The 20853-nt window shown below is 49.6% G+C and overlaps 1 protein-coding gene across 1 annotated transcript in view; it reads right to left on the reverse strand.

The window, feature by feature from the left end:
* CTNNBL1 (catenin beta like 1) overlaps positions 1-20853 on the reverse strand; it is a 124061-nt gene that overhangs the window by 81581 nt on the left and 21627 nt on the right. The window contains exons 2-4 of the mRNA XM_063147497.1: positions 19224-19409; positions 17158-17264; positions 8541-8680 (exon numbers count right to left, since the gene is read on the reverse strand). Of these exons, the coding sequence (XP_063003567.1) occupies positions 8541-8680; positions 17158-17264; positions 19224-19409 (433 nt within the window). The remainder of the gene's footprint in view (positions 1-8540; positions 8681-17157; positions 17265-19223; positions 19410-20853) is intronic.

Consider the following 20853-nt stretch of genomic DNA (forward strand, 5'->3'; position numbering starts at 1 on the left):
GGCTAAATGAGGAAACTTGCCAAGTGATCTACAAAGCTTTATTTCAAGTAACAATGAAATTACCCCCGAGGCAAAACTATGCAAACTAAGCAAGACAATTGTCTGTTCAAAAAGAAAAGAAATAACATCTCAAATGTCTAGAACTTCAAAGCGGCTGGTGTGGCAGTAGTTTCTGGCGTAATCTCTCTGACTTTTTCACGGCCTCTGTCCGCGCTGAGCATTTTAGCTTCCAGTGGACCCTAGCATCCGTTAGCACTTCGGAATGCTCGCCCCCGGAAGCTCCCTCCCTTTCTACTGAGCTTGTAGGATTTGGCCTTGAAGAGATAAGCTCTGGAGGGGGGCGACTTCCAGCTGAGGCCTCTCCCATGAGAGCTTCCTCCCTCACTGGCACTGGCTGGCTGGTGTGTGGCAGTGCATCTTCTAGTTCTGAATCTGATTCTGATTGATTACCTGAAACACCTTCTCCCGACACAGGTGCATTAGGGTTAGACATGACACCGTGCCACTTTCTGGGGAACATGACCAGGAGGATGCTGTTGCCCCTATGTCCAGCAGGCCTATCCAGTGGAATTTGAGAATGTTTTAAGGGTGTTTTAACCATGTATGCTATGTTTTAATCAGTTTTTAATGTGTTTTATATTCACTGTTGTTCCCTGCCTCGATCCAAGTGGAGAGGTGGGTAATAAATTATTATTATTATTATTATTATTATTATTATTATTATTATTTTCTCAGTATTTTTTATTTTCTCAGTATTTTAACATTTAATTTTAACTTAAATTTAAATCTTACTGTTTTAACTCTGTATTTTCATCTTATATCAATTTTGCTGCGTGGTTTTATCCTGGTTGTGCTTTTTATATTGTATTTTGTATTTGTGCTTTTAACCTATTGGTTGTTTTATGATGGTTTTAATTTTTGTGAACCGCCCAGAGAGCTTCGGCTATTGGGCGGCATAAAAATGTAATAAATAAATAAATAAATAAATAAATTATTATCAGCACTTTGGCAAAGGCCACTGCTTAGCCACTGAACAAAATGTTGGACAAGGTGGGCCTCTGGTCTGAGCCTGCCGGGCTCTTCCGACGTTCTTACGAGCAGAGCTCTACTTGTGCCAAAGGCGTTAAGGAGCCACATTCGAGGGTGCCACTCATTCCACGAATAAATACATACTAGGATATCGGCGGTGGCGGTGGCAGTGGGACGTCCCAGGTGCTGGCTGCAGCGTGGCAGCATTTCCTTACAGAACTGGCATCAGCCAATTTAGTCGCTCTTTAAAGCTACCTTCCGTGGGCCAGTGGCTAAACATTCTTGTTAGCTTTTATTTGCAGCTCATCAGATCTCACAGCTGTCCTGCCCTGTTTTGCAACCGACAGCCCACGGGCCACACTGGGACCCATCTCATCCCTGCGCCTTCCCAACGCCACTCCGCTGCTCCTGGGGGTCAACTGGAACAGCTGCCCCTGGGAACAGCAGGCACACGGGGCAGCAGGCCCTTTGCTAGGACTGGCCAGCAGCCAACCAGACCGTCTGAGCAGCCCTGTTCCCCTCTTTGCAACAGAGAGCACCTCACACACCGAAACAGTTTGGGCAGGAGCTCGAATTGTTTTGACAGGGATGAGAGAAGCAATCTGACAGCGAAGGCATTCGGCAAAGCGTACAGCTTTGGGGGGTCCACTCGTTCTCATTTTCTAGTTGTTTACTCTCTTACATGGAAATAATGGCAAAGGCGCTGGGCAGGTCCATGGAAAGCAGCACATTGCAAAAAGCCAACGTCCGGATGTCATGTTGCCTTTGCTAACTGCAAAGCAAACAGACTCTTCACAAGGCTGCAGCGCTCAAGAGATGAACAAAGCGGGCCAGAACTCTGCATACGCCAGCCAGCGCCCCACCAAAGAGCCCGATTTCCAATCGTTAACTCCGGGCCCAGCCTAACAGGCAGCTCCCTTAACGACAGCATCGCTCCGCCAGACATCTCGGCACATTTCCGCTCATTAGACCTACTTGACTATTCTCCAAGACACGCCGATCAATCCTGACCTATTCCCTGTGCATCACAAAAGGCAACCCAGATTTGGAGATGTCCTACATAGCAGCCTCCTGGCGGAACTTTCTAGGCCAGCAAAGGCGGCTTCTCCCCTTTCCTCTTCCTGGAATGTTTAAACCTCATTTTAAACGTTGTAAGCGGCGCCCTCCGACTCAGAGCCAACGAGTGCTGGTTTCCCTCATCGCGATTTGCATTTTTCTGCAGAGTGAAAACTCCTTAATGCGGAAGGAAAATGCCACCTCGGGTGTCCAGCCCACAACTGCTGCCTCAATCCATGTTACACGGCAGGACTTCAAGCACTTCCTCTGGACCACAAAGGTGGGGCTGGGATTGTGTTTTCTGTAGGCTGGCTCGACCCGGTTCACAATGCAAAGGCTCTTGATTTGAGGTGTTCTGAGGAAGGAGCCTCCTTTCTTAGCCCAGGCCATGCCGGTCATTCTCTCGACGGCTCTCAGGCAAGAGACCTGAGAAACCACATGATCAAGGGATCACCAGGTGGAGGGAGGTGGCTTATTTATTTATTATTTATTTATTTATTACATTTTTATACCGCCCAATAGCCGAAGCTCTCTGGGCGGTTCACAAAAATTATGGGCGGTTCACAAAAATTACGATGCACAACACAGCTTGCGATGCACAACACAGAAATTCCTGTCAAAGTAGAATCATAGAATCATAGAATAGCAGAGTTGGAAGGGGCCTACAAGGCCATCGAGTCCAACCCCCTGCTCAAGGCAGGAACCCTCCCTAAAGCATCCCTGACAGAGGGTTGTCCAGCTGCCTCTTGAAGGCCTCTAGTGTGGGAGAGCCCACAACTTCCCTAGGTAACTGGTTCCATTGTCGTACTGCTCTGACAGTCAGGAAGTTTTTCCTGATGTCCAGCTGGAATCTGGCTTCCTGTCACTTGAGCCCGTTATTCCGTGTCCTGCACTCTGGGAGGATCGAGAAGAGATCCTGGCCCTCCTCTGTGTGACAACCTTTCAAGTCTTTGAAGAGTGCTCTCATGTCTCCCCTCCATCTTCTCTTCTCCAGGCTAAACATGCCCAGTTCTTTCAGTCTCTCTTCATAGGGCTTTGTTTCCAGACCCCTGATCATCCTGGTTGCCCTCCTCTGAACGCACTCCAGCTTGTCTGCGTCCTTCTTGAATTGTGGAGCCCAGAAGGAAGAATTGAGAACATCAGAAGAGCCCTGAGGCTGGATCAGACCACAGGTCCATCTAGTCCAGCATCCTGTTTACACAATGGCCAACCAACTGTTGACATGAGTGCAACAGCACTCTACCACCCATGTTCCCCAGCAAAGAGTGTGCATAGGCTTATTGCCTAGGATACTGGAGGTAGCACATAGCCATCAGGGCTAGTAGCCATGGATAGCCTTCACCTCCTCCAGGAATTTATCCAACCCCCTTTTAAAGCCATCCAAATTAGAGGCCATCTTGTGAAAGCAAGTTCCATAGTTCAGCTAGTCCTTCCTTTGATCTGTCCTAAATCTCCCACTGATCAGCTTCATGGGACGATCCCGGGTTCCAGTATCATGGGAGAGGGAGAAAAATGTCTCCCTGTCCATATTTTCCAGACTGTGCATTAAAGCAAAGTATTATCCACCCTCCTACAACTATGCATGGGGGGGGATCCCAAGTAACAAAGAAGCAGCTCTTTTTAAGCTCCTTCCTTCCAAAATCACACTGGGACGACGGGACAGTTAAGTGTGCAGCTACACCCACGCAAATCCAAGGTGGACCTTGGCTGTGGGCATTCAATCCACCCACATTTGGGCTGGTGGCCAGGGGAATGCAGGAAGGTACTGCCTGCCTCAGGGTCCAATCTTTCTCTGGAACTGCAACCCCTTTCAGGTGCTTTATGCCCCCACCACCACCTCCACAAGGAGCCCCCCCCACACACAATTACAGAATCACATCTTGACCTATAAAGCCCGTAATGGCTTGGCCCGAACACACATGAAGAAATTGCCCCTCTGCAACACCCTCCTGGGATCACTAAAGGAGACCTGTTGATCAAATCAGCTCCAGGGAGCGATGAACTCCTCCCCACCTAGGGACTTCCCAAAACTGGAGGCTGTTCAGGCATCCTTCTGGAAGCTGGCTTTTAGTGGACCGAGCCACGCTACCCCGAAGGGAGAGGGGACATGGAGCTTACGCTTCTTATCTGGTTGGGTCAAAGGGGGGGGGGCTTTATGTCTGCATTTATCCTTAAGGGTTTAACTTATCATTAAAAACTCTGGCCCCTCAGGGGGATGGAGAAGGATAAACATCTTGGCGCAGTAGCTCTGCAGGTAGGAAATCGAGTTGAAGCGAAACTTCCTCTGCTCTTAATTCATCTTAGTAAAGGGGGGGGGGAAGGGTTAGGAAAGCAGGATTTGTCTCTGCCAACTAGGCCCTCAGGACCAAGCTGGGTGTCAGACGCACACAGGGGAGGGGGCGGGGGGGGGGGGCGGGGAGAGAGAGAAAGAGAAAGAGAGAGCTTCTGAGCGGACTGCCGCTACCGGGGCATAATGTTCTAAGTTCACCCAAGGGCTGTTTGGGAGCTGCAATCCTCTTGCACCAGGGCGGAGGTTTTGCTATCTGACTCCAGCAGATGCTTACCAGCCGAGCTAAAGGATTTCGGAGACCGGAGCAGGTTCCGTCCCAAGAGGTCTTAGCTTTTAGTAATTTAAGCCACCAGCTGGGCATTATCTTTTCCCCACATCCTTGGCTCTACTTCAGCAGAGGAGCCGCCAGGTCCTTCCGTTTTATTGCTGGCGACTTTATCCAAACCCGCGTCTCCAGCCTCCCCTGCCAAGGCACGATATCCAAATCAAGTGTGCAGAGCGAAGCCATCCCTTCAGCGTTCCTTTCGGAGGAACCAGCTTCCAAAGCACCTCTTCAGCACGTTAGGCAAAGCCGCCGCCTGAAGGAGACCTGTCCCCAGGTGCTTCCCTTCCGCAGTCCTTGCCTTCCCACGTCTGCTGCAATGTAGCATTTTCAAGCAAAATGGCTCAGCCCGGCCTTTCCGCTTTGCCTTCCAACGTTCCAGAGCAGCTTCAGCGGCGGCTTCCCACCGTGCCCTTCCCCTGGGGCTCCAGAGCGCAAGCCACGTTTCTGCCCCCAATCTAATCAACAGACGCAGACTGACCCGGCTTTGCTAAGCGCAGGGGTGAGCGATCGAAATTTTGACAAGCCATCAATAGCAGCTGCCATCCCCAGAAATGGCTGGAGAGACACGACAAGCTGTGTTTCCTCCTCTTAAAGGTCACGGTGAGCAAGACTACCAAGCCCCAGTCAAAATCCCCACTGTTTGTGTTTTTCCCCCGAGAATGACAAATACATGCTAACCTTCTGGCACAAGACGTCCCACACAAGCTGCCTGCGGTCTCCCGCCAAAGCTCAGAAGAACAATCAAGCAAAGCCACGATGCTGGCTTCACACGGAAGGCGTGTGCAGCGCAACACCACTGGGCTGCTAAATTTACGACCTTCAACTTCAAACCAGAGATAAGACAAAGCAGCGGAGTTGGCAGAGCTCAGCCTTCGGCTGATCAAGATTAGGCAAAAGGCCAAACTGAAGCTGGTGCCCTTCTGTAGGCCTGGTTAAAATGGTCCCAGGTTGGAGAGTTGCAGCCAACCTGAATGTTTTAGATGCTTTAGTTTTAGGGCCTTCTCCGCTGTGGCACCCTGGCCGTGGAATGAGGTCCCCAGAGAGGTCCGCCTGGCGCCTACACTGCATTCTTTTCATCGCCAGCTGAAGACCTTTTTATTTTCTCAGTATTTTAACACCTAAATTTAAACTTTGCTGTTTTAATTCTGTATTTTAATCCTATATCAATTTCTGCTGTGTGGTTTTATCCTGGTTGTGCTTTTTATATTGTATTTTGTATTTGGGTTTTTAGATTGTTGGATGTTTTATTATGTTCTTAATAGTTTTAATTTCTGTGAACCGCCCAGAGAGCTTCGGCTATTGGGCGGTATAAAAAATGTAATAAATAAATATATGAATAAATGTCCGCCCCTCATTTGCCTGGGCTTTCAACTGTTATCCCCTCGCGCCTAGGGCAGCAAGCCCAAGGAGTGGGGCGTCACTGCCAAGTCAGCTGCACACACGGACCTGGCTGACCTACCGCCCCGCCAAAGATGTGTCAAAGCTCGTGTTGTAATTGTGGTGATCTCTAGTTCGGGAAAGCGGTGCTGGCTGTGAAGTGCAACTGTATGGGGTGGGCATAAACAGAGACCAAGCTGGCACACGGATTGAACTCAGTCACACAAAATGACAGGTTATTAGGTTCGAGACGAAGTTTCAGTGCTGTAGATGGTATTGTTATTCACTTGGATGATTAATGAGCAGCCTAAGCGCACCTCACAGCCCCGCCGAATCCTCCCTCAAAACTAGGACGACGCTTTGCCAAACTCCCAAACCCCCTCAAAACTGAACTGACTAAACGGGGGGGGGGGGGAATCCTCCTCTCACTACACTCACTCCGCCCTCCCCTCCCCGCCCAGGTAGAACCAAACCAGCCACACACAAGCCAGCAGTTAACCCCCTTCCTTACCTGTATAATCAGTTTCTGAAAAACTAAGTACATTCATATTAACATAATAAAACTGGAAACAAAGCCCTATGAAGAGAGACTGAAAGAACTGGGCCTGTTTAGCCTGGAGAGGAGAAGATGGAGGGGAGACATGAGAGCACTCTTCAAATACTTAAAAGGTTGTCACACAGAGGAGGGCCAGGATCTCTTCTCGATCCTCCCAGAGTGCAGGACACGGAATAACGGGCTCAAGTGAAAGGAAGCCAGATTCCAGCTGGACATCAGGAAAAACTTCCTGACTGTTAGAGCAGTACGACAATGGAATCAGTTACCTAGGGAGGTGGTGGGCTCTCCCACACTAGAGGCCTTCAAGAGGCAGCTGGACAGGCATCTGTCAGGGATGCTTTAGGGTGGATTCCTGCCTTGAGCAGGGGGTTGGACTCGATGGCCTTGTAGGCCCCTTCCAACTCTGCTATTCTATGATTCTATGAACAGAACTCCACACCTACCAGTTAACTAGGAATGTCAACGGGTCAAGACCTTTGGCAGATACAGTGATACGGATTTATTCATCTAAATTATTTCTATCCCACTTTTCAAATGCATCTCTAGCACAACTTAGATCCGCCCACCCCACCCATTGCCAGGCTGGCTGGGAGTGATGGGATTTGCAGTCCAACACATCTGGAGGGCACCAGGTTGGGGAAGTCTGACTTAGACTGCTTTAAACCTCCTTAGTTGCCCTCAGGCTAAGTGGCGAGAGGCGGCAGAAATGCAACAGACTCCCTTGCTAGAACTTTGCTGTCTCCCCAACTGCTGGTGTCTTCTTATGGCAGCTCCTGCCCCAGCCTCCTTCACCTGTGGCTCAACTCAGCAGAGACACGTTCCAGCAGCCCAGCAGGCCTTTGCCCAGGTGGGACCATCTCCCCTGTGGCCCGGCAGGTAAAGAGCTACGCAGGCAGAGCCGGCAGAGCTGCTTGGGAATGTGGCCCGGGGCCACGCCGGCCCTGTTCATCCGCATGGAGGAAGCAGCAGAACAAATGAGCTGCCCTTGCCTTTTTGGTCCTAAGAAATCCTTCAGAAGGAAGCATGAGATGATGATGACCGTCTAGCAAACGCAAACTGTACATCAAGCTCATCCCTAAGCTACGAAATAATGGGCTTACATTACAGGGAGGCCGATTTCGGTTGAACATCAGGAGAACCTTTCCAGCAGTCAGAGCAGACCGACCATGGAACTCACTGCCTAAAGAAGTGGTTGCCTCTGCATCGCTGGAGGTCTTCGAGCAGAGACTGGGTGGCCCCCTGTCAGGGATGCTTTAAACTGGGCTCTTTCACTGAGCAGGGGGCTGGACTTGATGGCCTCAATGGGCCCTTCTAACCCTAGGGTTCTTGCTCAGCAAGCCCTGCCTGCTGACTTCCTTCTTTTCCCTGCACATTCCGAGATGATGACGATGATGATGATTTATTGCATTTGCATCCCACCCCATAGCCGAAGCTCTCTGGGCGGCTTACATAATATTAAAATTCCTTCGCTCTCTTCAGCCTATCCTCAGCCCCGAATGCCTGTTCCCAGCCTTGCCTGGATTTGTGTGCACAAGTCTCTACTTGTGTGCACAAGTCTTGTGTGCACAAGGCGATCCATTTTTGCCTCTCTCCTAGACCGGGTTCCTCCCCTAGATCTGCTCTTGCCAAGATTTCGCTCCGGAGCGTCAATTCTCTAAACGCAGCTCACGCCCCACCTCGCTCGTGACATTCTGTTGGCTTTTAAGCGGAGGTAGAATGCCACAGCAGTGCTGCTCCGAGCACGCCGGCCGGGCTTCACCCTCCCACATGAATCCAAATTAAGCCACCGTTGATGACACATGCGGAGGGGCAGCCAGAGACAGGGGACTAAAATCCCTGCGGGGGAAAACGGGCTAAGCACCACCGGGCTCGCAGGAGCACTCAGCTCTCCGCTACGGAAAGGATATCAGTGTTGTCATGCCCAAGCAGCCCCAGGAGGGAGTGCACAGCATTCAGTTCCACCAGGAGGTGGTACAGGTCCGGCATGGTCGCCACCACGTGCATCTCCTGGATGATGTCGTTGAGGTCCAGCTCCGACTCCATAAACCTGCGGACAGATGTAGGGAAACGGTCAGCAAGAGCAGTTCAAAGAGAGACACACACACACACACACACACACACCCTGCTGGCAAAGGACCCCAGGGGAAAATGCGGCTGCTGTAGCCTCACTAACCACAACAGGCCCCCGAGGAAGGGTGTGGGTAGAGCGGGCACATGACAGGTGCCTGGGCATCCTCTGCCTCTAGTCGGCATCTCGTCAGTGTGCTTTGGAAATAATAATAAACCGGGCCTTTTCTGTTGCTTGGTTTCTCCTTGCTCCAGCCTCCCTCTTCCAAAAGTCCCTTTCCTGCCCTCCAGCTTTTCATCCGCTCTCCTGACCCCCAGCCTGCCTACTCCCCTTTTTCCAGCCCCATCAATGCCCAAACGTACTTTCGAGTCCAGGCATAGAGAATCTGTGGCCCTCCCGAAGTTGACGGACTACAAATCCAATTATCCCTCACCCCTGGCCATGCTGGCTGAGGCTGACGGAAGGGCCACAAATCCCTGCGCCTGTTCTAGGCTCTCTGTCATGCAGCTAAACACTGCTCTTCTCTAGGCACTGACAAATAGAACACAACGGACTCCGAGCAGACTCACGGCCAGAACCAGGCAGCCACCACCCCACTTGCATCCCTCCAAAGTTAAAGACATGCCCCAAATCCCAAGGCCAGTCTAAGCTGTGTGCATAGACCCTTTCCTCTCCCCTCCCTTCCCTTCCAAACCCCCCAGAACTACTCTGAGTTCAGCTAACCCCCATAATTTCATTTACAAGTCTGTCATTTACAAGAGAAAGGATGCAGGAAGGACCCAGGCACTTTGGGAAATGGAAAGCTACAGGACTGTGGCAAAGACCTCACTAGTCCAAACTGCACACATCAGCATGACTGCCCACATCAGAGCTTAGTAGAGAAAGCTGCCACTGAGCCACACTTCCTATTAAGTTCCACTGGGGAGCAAAGGAGAAGAGCAGAATCACCCGAGGACCATTGTTAAAAGCAAAGTTGAATTGGATATGATGATGATCATGATGATTTGGCTGGGATCTGTGAATGTGTTGCTCTGATTTTTCATAGATTACATACAGTCGTGTGAAAAAAGTTATTGCTGCTACACGCTATTGAATCATAAGGTGTACTTAATTTTCCACACGTGGCTTCTCCATTTTGGCTTTATTTCTGTTAAATAAATCATGACACGGTGTAATATGTCATGTGTTGTTCTTCATCTGAGGTTGTATTTACCTAATTTTTAGACCTGCTAAGGAACAAGTGATTGTTATTATGTCCTGATATGTAAAATCATACAATTCCAAGAGGGTGTACTTTATTTTTCACACGGCTGTATTTAGGTGTTTAAGAAAAACTGCAAAAATAAAACACTTTCATTTTGTGCGGAGCACCTGCTTATGAACGGCTTTGGCTGTATGATTTTAATGTTCAATTTCTGTAAAGAAACGAAACATCTTTGCAGCATGCTTCGAGGTGTTATCGAATAAAAGGACTGGCAAGAAAAGCCTGCAGACATCCTGCAGGACGAGGAAGAGCTTGAGCCAGATTTAGTATTGCATGCCGTCCACAGGGCCCTGGCTTTTTTACTCTGCATCTCACTTGCCCGCCCCCCGGGGGAACGTATCGCTTCAGACAGGTCTTCTGCCAACTGGCCTTTCCTTCACTCTTGAAGCAAACTCTGCCCTCCAGAAAGGCTGTGTCCTGGGGGAACCAGCATGGTTCAGCTGCTTGCAGTTTGCCAACTGGGAGGAAGAGTGGGTGGATTCCTGCATTGAGCAGGGGGTTGGACTCGATGGCCTTGTAGGCCCCTTCCAACTCTGCTATTCTATGATTCCTGCATTGAGCAGGGGGTTGGACTCGATGGCCTTGTAGGCCCCTTCCAACTCTGCTATTCTATGATTCCTGCATTGAGCAGGGGGTTGGACTCGATGGCCTTGTAGGCCCCTTCCAACTCTGCTATTCTATGATTCCTGCATTGAGCAGGGGGTTGGACTCGATGGCCTTGTAGGCCCCTTCCAACTCTGCTATTCTATGATTCCTGCATTGAGCAGGGGGTTGGACTCGATGGCCTTGTAAGCCCCTTCCAACTCTGCTATTCTATGATTCCTGCATTGAGCAGGGGGTTGGACTCGATGGCCTTGTAAGCCCCTTCCAACTCTGCTATTCTATGATTCCTGCATTGAGCAGGGGTTGGACTCGATGGCCTTGTAAGCCCCTTCCAACTCTGCTATTCTATGATTCCTGCATTGAGCAGGGGGTTGGACTCGATGGCCTTGTAGGCCCCTTCCAACTCTGCTCTTCTATGATTCCTGCATTAAGCAGGGGGTTGGACTCGATGGCCTTGTAGGCCCCTTCCAACTCTGCTATTCTATGATTCCTGCATTGAGCAGGGGGTTGGACTCGATGGCCTTGTAGGCCCCTTCCAACTCTGCTATTCTATGATTCCTGCATTGAGCAGGGGGTTGGACTCGATGGCCTTGTAAGCCCCTTCCAACTCTGCTATTCTATGATTCCTGCATTGAGCAGGGGGTTGGACTCGATGGCCTTGTAAGCCCCTTCCAACTCTGCTATTCTATGATTCCTGCATTGAGCAGGGGGTTGGACTCGATGGCCTTGTAAGCCCCTTCCAACTCTGCTATTCTATGATTCCTGCATTGAGCAGGGGTTGGACTCGATGGCCTTGTAGGCCCCTTCCAACTCTGCTATTCTATGATTCCTGCATTGAGCAGGGGGTTGGACTCGATGGCCTTGTAGGCCCCTTCCAACTCTGCTATTCTATGATTCCTGCATTGAGCAGGGGGTTGGACTCGATGGCCTTGTAGGCCCCTTCCAACTCTGCTATTCTATGATTCCTGCATTGAGCAGGGGGTTGGACTCGATGGCCTTGTAGGCCCCTTCCAACTCTGCTATTCTATGATTCCTGCATTGAGCAGGGGGTTGGACTCGATGGCCTTGTAAGCCCCTTCCAACTCTGCTATTCTATGATTCCTGCATTGAGCAGGGGGTTGGACTCGATGGCCTTGTAAGCCCCTTCCAACTCTGCTATTCTATGATTCCTGCATTGAGCAGGGGGTTGGACTCGATGGCCTTGTAGGCCCCTTCCAACTCTGCTATTCTATGATTCCTGCATTGAGCAGGGGGTTGGACTCGATGGCCTTGTAAGCCCCTTCCAACTCTGCTATTCTATGATTCCTGCATTGAGCAGGGGGTTGGACTCGATGGCCTTGTAGGCCCCTTCCAACTCTGCTATTCTATGATTCCTGCATTGAGCAGGGGGTTGGACTCGATGGCCTTGTAGGCCCCTTCCAACTCTGCTATTCTATGATTCCTGCATTGAGCAGGGGGTTGGACTCGATGGCCTTGTAAGCCCCTTCCAACTCTGCTATTCTATGATTCCTGCATTGAGCAGGGGGTTGGACTCGATGGCCTTGTAAGCCCCTTCCAACTCTGCTATTCTATGATTCCTGCATTGAGCAGGGGGTTGGACTCGATGGCCTTGTAGGCCCCTTCCAACTCTGCTATTCTATGATTCCTGCATTGAGCAGGGGGTTGGACTCGATGGCCTTGTAGGCCCCTTCCAACTCTGCTATTCTATGATTCCTGCATTGAGCAGGGGGTTGGACTCGATGGCCTTGTAGGCCCCTTCCAACTCTGCTATTCTATGATTCCTGCATTGAGCAGGGGGTTGGACTCGATGGCCTTGTAGGCCCCTTCCAACTCTGCTATTCTATGATTCCTGCATTGAGCAGGGGGTTGGACCCGATGGCCTTGTAGGCCCCTTCCAACTCTGCTATTCTATGATTCCTGCATTGAGCAGGGGGTTGGACTCGATGGCCTTGTAAGCCCCTTCCAACTCTGCTATTCTATGATTCCTGCATTGAGCAGGGGGTAGGACTCGATGGCCTTGTAAGCCCCTTCCAACTCTGCTATTCTATGATTCCTGCATTGAGCAGGGGGTTGGACTCGATGGCCTTGTAGGCCCCTTCCAACTCTGCTATTCTATGATTCCTGCATTGAGCAGGGGGTTGGACTCGATGGCCTTGTAGGCCCCTTCCAACTCTGCTATTCTATGATTCCTGCATTGAGCAGGGGGTTGGACTCGATGGCCTTGTAGGCCCCTTCCAACTCTGCTATTCTATGATTCCTGCATTGAGCAGGGGGTTGGACTCGATGGCCTTGTAAGCCCCTTCCAACTCTGCTATTCTATGATTCCTGCATTGAGCAGGGGGTTGGACTCGATGGCCTTGTAAGCCCCTTCCAACTCTGCTATTCTATGATTCCTGCATTGAGCAGGGGGTTGGACTCGATGGCCTTGTAGGCCCCTTCCAACTCTGCTATTCTATGATTCCTGCATTGAGCAGGGGGTTGGACTCGATGGCCTTGTAGGCCCCTTCCAACTCTGCTATTCTATGATTCCTGCATTGAGCAGGGGGTTGGACTCGATGGCCTTGTAAGCCCCTTCCAACTCTGCTATTCTATGATTCTATGATTCTAAGAGTCAAAGCGGAGAGTAACTGCTCAGCGCCACAACCCACCTCTCCCTGCCTGCTTGCCTGCTCTCAGATGGGCACCAAAGAGGCACAAATGTAGCCTGATGGGTCACAGGAGTTCTGCATTTCCACTGGGGCTCTGATGCTGCAGAAGAGCGAGGACCAGTGGCGGCTCGCCAGGAAAACTGGCAGGACTGATGAACGGTGACGGCAGCTGCGGGAGCAGAGAGCGATCAAAGCAAGAGCCGGCAATTGACTTGGGCTGGGGGGAGGTGTGTGTATGTGTGGGGGGGAGCTCTTGGATTTCAAGGAACTGCCACTCAAAGAGATCTCCAGCAGAGCGGCAAAACCTACCCCCGTCTAGCTTGGCACAACACATCCCCCCTCCCACACACACACACACAAATTCCCTGGACGGGACACGCAAAGGCTCTCATGAGCTAACTGTCAGCTGCAGCTAGAAGTGCTGTTCAGCCAAGTTGGCAGTTCTGAGAAATTCATAAAACCGATGAAAAACCGATGTGGCTGAGCAGGCAGGCCTGCACCTGGCAGGCAGCAAGTCAGGCGGGGAACAGCAAGAGTCATCCTCAACTGAGGCTACGGGGAGAAGAGCAGGCTTGGTGGAGACTGAAGTGGTGATGCAGGAACGGAAAAGCACGCTGGCGGAAGGAGAGGAGATATCGGCAAAGGAATTGGATGAAAATTCACGGAGGAGAAGGCTAGTCATGAGGACTATATGCTACCTCCAGTAACAGAGGCAATATAGAATCATAGAATCATGGAATAGTAGAGTTGGAAGGGGCCTACAAGGCCATCGAGTCCAACCCCCTGCTCAATGCAGGAATCCACCCTCAAGCATCCCTGACAGATGGCTGTCCAGCTGCCTCCTGAAGGCCTCTAGTGTGGGAGAGCCCACAACCTCCCTAGGGAACTGGTTCCATTGTCGTACTGCTCTGACAGTCAGGAACAGTCCTAGTTGTGGGCTTCCCATTGGGACATCCGGTTGGCTACTGTGGGAACAGATTGCTGGATGAGATGGGCCCTTGGTCTGATCCAGCATCAGGGCTCTTATGGTCTTACTAGGTAGCCACAGGCAAGCAACCCCCTTCGACTCAGCTTCCCATCTCCCCAATCGGCAAAATGGGAGTGATAATACTGACCCACCTTATAGGATTGTTGTAGAGATCACAGCAAAGCCTTTGAATACTGAAAAGTGCTACATAAATGCTAATCATGATGAGGGAAAAGTGGGCTAGATGGAACAACTATTCGGTGGATTCACAGTTGGCTACAGAATCGGACTCAAAGAGTACTTATCAATGGAACCTTCTCAAACTGGGGAGAGGCAACGAGTGGGGTACCGCAGGACTCAGTCCTGGGCCCAGTGCTCTTCAACATTTTTATTAATGATTTGGACGAGGAGGTGCAGGGAACACTTATCAAATTTGCAGATGACACAAAATTGGGTGGGATAGCTAATACCCTGGAAGACAGAAACGATATGGCTGCAAGAAAGGCCAATGCTATTTTGGGCTGCATTAATAGAAGCATAGCTTCTAAATCATGTGAGGTCCTGGTTCCTCTCTATTCGGCCCTGGTTAGGCCTCATCTAGAGTACTGCGTCCAGTTCTGGACTCCACAATTCAAGCTGGAGCGTGTTCAGAGGAGGGCGACCAGGATGATCAGGGGTCTGGAAACAAAGCCCTATGAAGAGAGACTGAAAGAACTGGGCATGTTTAGCCTGGAGAAGAGAAGATGGAGGGGAGACATGAGAGCACTCTTCAAATACTTGAAAAGTTGTCACACAAAGGAGGGCCAGGATCTCTTCTCGATCCTCCCAGAGTGCAGGACACGGGATAACGGGCTCAAGTTAAAAGAAGCCAGATTCCAGCTGGACATCAGGAAAAACTCCCTGACTGTCAGAGTAGAACGACAATGGAATCAGTGACGTAGGGAGGTTGTGGGCTCTCCCACACTAGAGGCCTTCAAGAGGCAGCTGGACAACCCTCTGTCAGGGATGCTGTAGGGTGGATTCCTGCATTGAGCAGGGGGTTGGACTCGATGGCCTTGTGGGACCCTTCCAACTCTACCATTCTATGATTCTGTGATTCTACGATGGGTTATAGAAGCAGCATTCATGATTGGGAGGAGTCAGGTAAAAGGAAAACTACAGTCAAGGATACACCTTAAGCAAACCACACACCAAACTGAAAGCTTTGGGATGGAAATGAGAACAAAGCCTCAGAGGACGGAAGCTGACGCAGCACCCGAAGGTGAGAGAAGGGAGGCCGCAGTGGCACAGGGATGCAGGACATCCCATCCTGACCGTTCAAAAGCCTGGCAAGGGAACCCTGACCCCTGTGTGTGTGTCTGCTTCTAGGCAGGGAAGAGCAGCGTATTGCCTTTCGATGGACTAGGTAAACCTCCCTTCCAAGGGAGGAAAACAAGCACAATCTGTCCCAGTATTATGCTTTGGCTGACTTTGGAGAGATTATGGTAATGATGTTTATATCTCTGTATGTGTTCTTGTTTATGTTTTTTCAAAGCTAATCAAAATGTAAAGTTTTCTTTTTTAAAAAAAATATATATTTCCCAGCATTGAGCAGATTTTGCAAATATGTAAAGAACTGCAGGCAGCTAATCTCCGTTTGGCCAGAAAACTAATCATACAAACTGAACTAACACATTGGACCAGAAAAGCAACAACATTACAGCAGTCTGCAGATTACACAAAGAGCAACACATGAGGCTTTAGCCTTTGGGCATCCTGCTAACCGAACTCATTTTCAAAAACGTGAACGCGGCTGAGTCCCACTTGCCCTTTAAGTCTGAAAGCCCCAAGACTGGAGTGACGGACTGGCATAACAGGGGAACGGGCCCACGGAACCCATAGAGGATACCTGAGATCACTCTCAAGAGCTGCCCGAATCCTGCCACATTGCCGGCCCTGTGGCGAGAGCGGGCACCAAGGAGAGGAAATAGGGCCGCCGCCGCTGCTGCTGCTTCTCTCCTGGGGGGAGTCTTTACGTGCAGTCCTTCAGTAAACGGTGTTCAGTAGCTGCTCACAGGTTCAGGGCAGAAGACCAGCCAGAACAGCTCACATTTCAAAATAAAGCAGAAGTTTTTGCCCTAGTTTTCAGCCCGCTTCTATACTCAGCCACAGCACTTGGTGCCTTATGAGGTTCCCTTTGATGCGCTGTTGCCATCAGCCGCATGAGCTTCAACAAAGCCTTCTCCCGCTACTTTCAAACGCGATTCCTGATTTATACCTGGCAAGTTAAGAATGTGAAGCGAGACGCGTCCCTCTTCAATACCAAACAGCAGCAGGCCAGAGCATTGCTCTAGACAGGTATGCATGGAACAACAGCTTGCCAGATTTTGTGTGTTAGAACAAAGGCTGACCTGTCATGCTGACAAGCCTTGAGATTCGCTTTACCGGCAACAGACTTCGGCTCAGTGAAGTCTGGCTTGATCTACATGTATGAATTCAGAAGCCCCTGGATCTGCTGAGAATTGTTGCTAGCTTGCCTTGGGCAAACAGAGAGCTCCTGAACCTAGCAGCTGCATAACCTTAAAAGTTTATTGCCTTGGAAATAGGAGGCCAGGATCCCTCGTTCTCCGAGGCAGGTTGCTCTGAATTAAAAACAAACTAACCAAGCCTAAATTCCCCATGTGAAGTCTATCTGGAAAAACTTCCTGACTGTTAGAGCAGTACGACAGTGGAACCAGTTACCGAGGGAGGTTGTGGGCTCTCCCACCCTAGAGGCCTTCAAGAGGCAGCTGGACTACCATCTGTCGGGGAGGCTTTAGGGCGGATTCCTGCATTGAGCAGGAGGTTGGACTCGATGGCCTTGTAGGCCCCTTCGAACTCTACTATTCTATGATTCTATGCTTGTCCTCTTTATTAATGGGGAATGCGAGGGGCTGGTGACAGCAAGCTGAGAACAGTGGGCCAAAGGAAAAAGCTAAATCCCGACAAGGCTTACTTCTCTGGGTTATCTGGAAACTTGATCCGAAGTTCCTGGTTCTTGTACGATCGCTTCTCAAAAGTGAGGATCATCTTCTTTACTGAGCTCTCATCCAGCGGTTCCTCCTGGCCAAACACATATTCATTCGTGTAAGACGACAACAATCATGCAAGGCAACTTAGCCATTTTCCCCAACCTTTACTTTCTATAGCTATTGTTTGTTTATTTATTTATTTATTATATTTCTATACCGCCCCATAGCCGAAGTTCTCTGGGCGGTTTACCCTATTGTTGCGAACCACCCAGAGAGCTTCAGCTATTGGGCAATGTAGAAAGGCAATTGACAGATAAAGCTGTGTACTAGTTCCAGTTTGTGCAGAGACCCAGCCCTTGCGCGCATCATGTCACAACAGAAAATGACTGCCTGCTCCCCAGCCCTCATCCTGCGACCCACCCCTATTCCATAGAGAGAAGTGGGTGTTGTTTTGTGACTGGCAGTTCTAGCTTCCAACCAGGCAATGACTTTAGCAGGAGTCTCCTTTTTGCTTCCAATCTCAGTGACTTTGGGAAGAACATAGAAGAGACCTAGCAGTAAAGGTTCCACTTTCATGGCACTAAATGGCAGTGTGTGTGTGTGTGTGTGTGTGTGTGTGTGCGTGGCAGCAGAAGCACTCAGGGTTAAGGCACGATTTAAAGTAAAGCCCAGTGATGCTCTAGACTTCTCACAAAGTGTGAGGAGGACATCCCTTCTCTACCCAAAAGAATACAGGAGCTGCTCCAAGGACTTTGCAAACAAGTAGGGATTTACTGCTGCACTCTCTGTCTGTCTGTCATAAGAACCTAAGAAGAGCCCTGATGCTGGATCAGACCGAGGGTCCATCTAGTCCAGCACTCTGTTCACACAGTGACCAACCAGCCGTTGGCCAGGGATGAACAAGCAGGACTCGGTGAAACAGCACCCTCCCACCCATGTTCCCCAGCAATTAGTGCACACAGGCTTATTGCCTCAAATACTGGAGATAGCATCCAACCATCAGGGCTAGTAGCCATGGATAGCCTTCATCTCCAGGAATTTATCCAACCCCCTTTTAAAGCCATCTAGATTGCTGGCCATCATTACATCTTGTGGTAGTGAGTTCCATAATTTAACTATGTTAATTTAATTATGGTTGTTTTATTATGGTTTTAATTTTTGTGAACCGCCCAGAGAGCTTCTGCTATTGGGCGGTATAAAAATGTAATAAATAAATAAATATGTGCTGTGTGAAGAACGACTTCCTTTTATTTGTCCTGGATCTCCCACCAATCAGTTTCATGGGATGACTCCGGGAGAAGGGAGAAAAATGTCTCCCTGTCTGTCTGTCTGTCTCTCTCTCTTACACACACAGCCACTTGCCCACAGAAGGTGGGTATAGGAATCCCATTTAAAAAGGCCCCAAACTTCAAAGGTTCTCCTTCACTATATTATACTGTGTGATCAAGCGCTAGGTAGTGTACACAGTCATATATTTTCCCCAAGTGTCATCCACCCACTCCATCAAGGGTGAAGCGCTGTCTGTGACTCTGGGGTCCAATTCTGAGCAAAAAACAAAGTCAGCCTCAGTTTTTCGTTCATCATAGCTCCTTAGTCCCTGACCTGTCTGAAATATTGAAAGGTATCTAAGACACTTCTACAATGTATGCCACTTTCAGACAAATTGCCCATATAAACATGGGGAGGGGGTGGTGGAGTGAATCCCTTTTTAACACCTTCAAAATCACTGCACCACTCCTCTGTCCGAAATGTAACAGGCTTCATCCCCTCAGAAGGGGCTACTTAGGCCCGGAAATTTCATGCTATTCTGTCTAAAAGTAAAGACGTTACGGTTGTTTGTTGATTTCCCCGTGGTAATCAGCAGGGAGTCACAAAGCTTTGGATGTTCCAAAGTGAGGTTCTGTTTCAGACCCAAGACGAAGCAGTTCTCTTCCAAAGGGCTCCAAACCAAATCAACCCGCTATCTGAAGAGGGTTCCCAGTAGGGGTCTGCCCAGAAGACCACACTAAAAAGAGTGCAAGTCACCCCAGCCTCACAGCGGTAAACGTACCTCCTCCTCTTCCTCGTCGCCTCTGTCAATTACATGAAGCAACTTCTTTTTCTCGCCGTCCACGTCCTCCGCTGCAGGGGCCTCCTCTTCCCGGTGCCGGCCCCGCTCCCGCACGCTGCCTTGCTTGTGCCGCACTTTAAGATCATCTTCTTCATCTTCGCGAGTTCTTTTCGTCCCTCTATTCGGCTGTGGAGAGAAAACTCAAATGATGAGCCAAGAGAATCCACCTTCCCTTGCCTCTGTAGGCCAAAGAAAAAAGACGGAATCTTTTAAGGGCTGCTGTCAACATGTTTGCAAAATACAGGCTTAACCCCACGGTGCTGTTTGGGGTCAGCCCTCAAGGAGTCTCTCGTTGGGGCTAGAGCAGAGCCACAATGCTCCGCCCCACTCAGTGACATGGGTATGGAGAATGTGGATAGGGAGACATTTTTCTCCCTCTCTCATAACACAACCCCCTGCTCAATTCCTGCATTGAGCAGGGGATTGGACTCGACGGCCTTTTAGGCCCCTTCCAACTCTACGATTCTATGATTATCTATAACGATGATAGAAGCAAATGTGGACCGATAAAAGGAAGGACTTCTTCACACAACACAGAGTTAAACTATGGAACTCACTACCACAAGATGTGATGGCCGACCATTTGGATGGCTCTGAAAGGGGAGTGGATAAATTCATGGAGGAGAAAGCCATCAACCGCTACTAGCCCTGATGGCTATGTGCTACCTCCAGTATCCGGGGCAGTATGCCTATATACACCAGTTGTTGTGGAACAAGGGTGGGAGGGTGCTGTTGCACTATGTACTGTGTTGTTGGTCCCTGGTCGACAGCTGGCTGGCCACTGTATGAACTGAGTGCTGGATGACCCATGTCTGACCCGGTATGGTTCTTATTCTGTCCTTATATTTCCAGAAAAATCTGAATTGGAAAATTTTCCACCAAAAATTCCAACATAAATCGGGTTAATTTTCATAGGGGGAAAAATCAATTCAGATTGGAAAATTTTCCAATGAAAATTAAGTTCATTTGTATAGGAAAATTAAGTTCATTTGCATAGGAGAAGATTGAAGGGAGACATGAGAGCACTCTTCAAATACTTAAAAGGTTGTCACACAGAGGAGGGCCAGGATCTCTTCTCGATCCTCCCAGAGTGCAGGACACGGAATAACGGGCTCAAGTTAAAGGAAGCCAGATTCTGTCTGGACATCAGGAAAAACTTCCTGACTGTTAGAGCAGTACGACAATGGAACCAGTGACCTAGGGAGGTGGTGGGCTCTCCCACACTAGAGGCCTTCAAGAGGCAGCTGGACAACCCTCTGTCAGGAATGCTTTAGGGTGGATTCCTGCATTGAGTAGGGGGTTGGACTCGATGGCCTTGTAGGCCCCTTCTAACTCTGCTATTCTACGATTCTATGAAAATGTCCAGTTCACCTCACAAAGTTTTCTGAAGCCCTAGAGAGATTTAATTTAGCACTAGCCTTGTTTCGGCACTAAGTTAAAACATGGCTTTTTAACAAAGCTTTTGATGGCTAAGTTCACCACGGTTACATATAGTTTTAACAATTTTTAAATTCTATACTGGTTTTAGCTTCATTAGTGGTTTAACTTGTTTTGAGCTATGTATTTTTAT

This window comes from Elgaria multicarinata, chromosome 1 (genome assembly GCF_023053635.1).
Source record: "Elgaria multicarinata webbii isolate HBS135686 ecotype San Diego chromosome 1, rElgMul1.1.pri, whole genome shotgun sequence".
In the NCBI taxonomy this organism is placed as follows: Eukaryota; Metazoa; Chordata; class Lepidosauria; order Squamata; family Anguidae; genus Elgaria; species Elgaria multicarinata.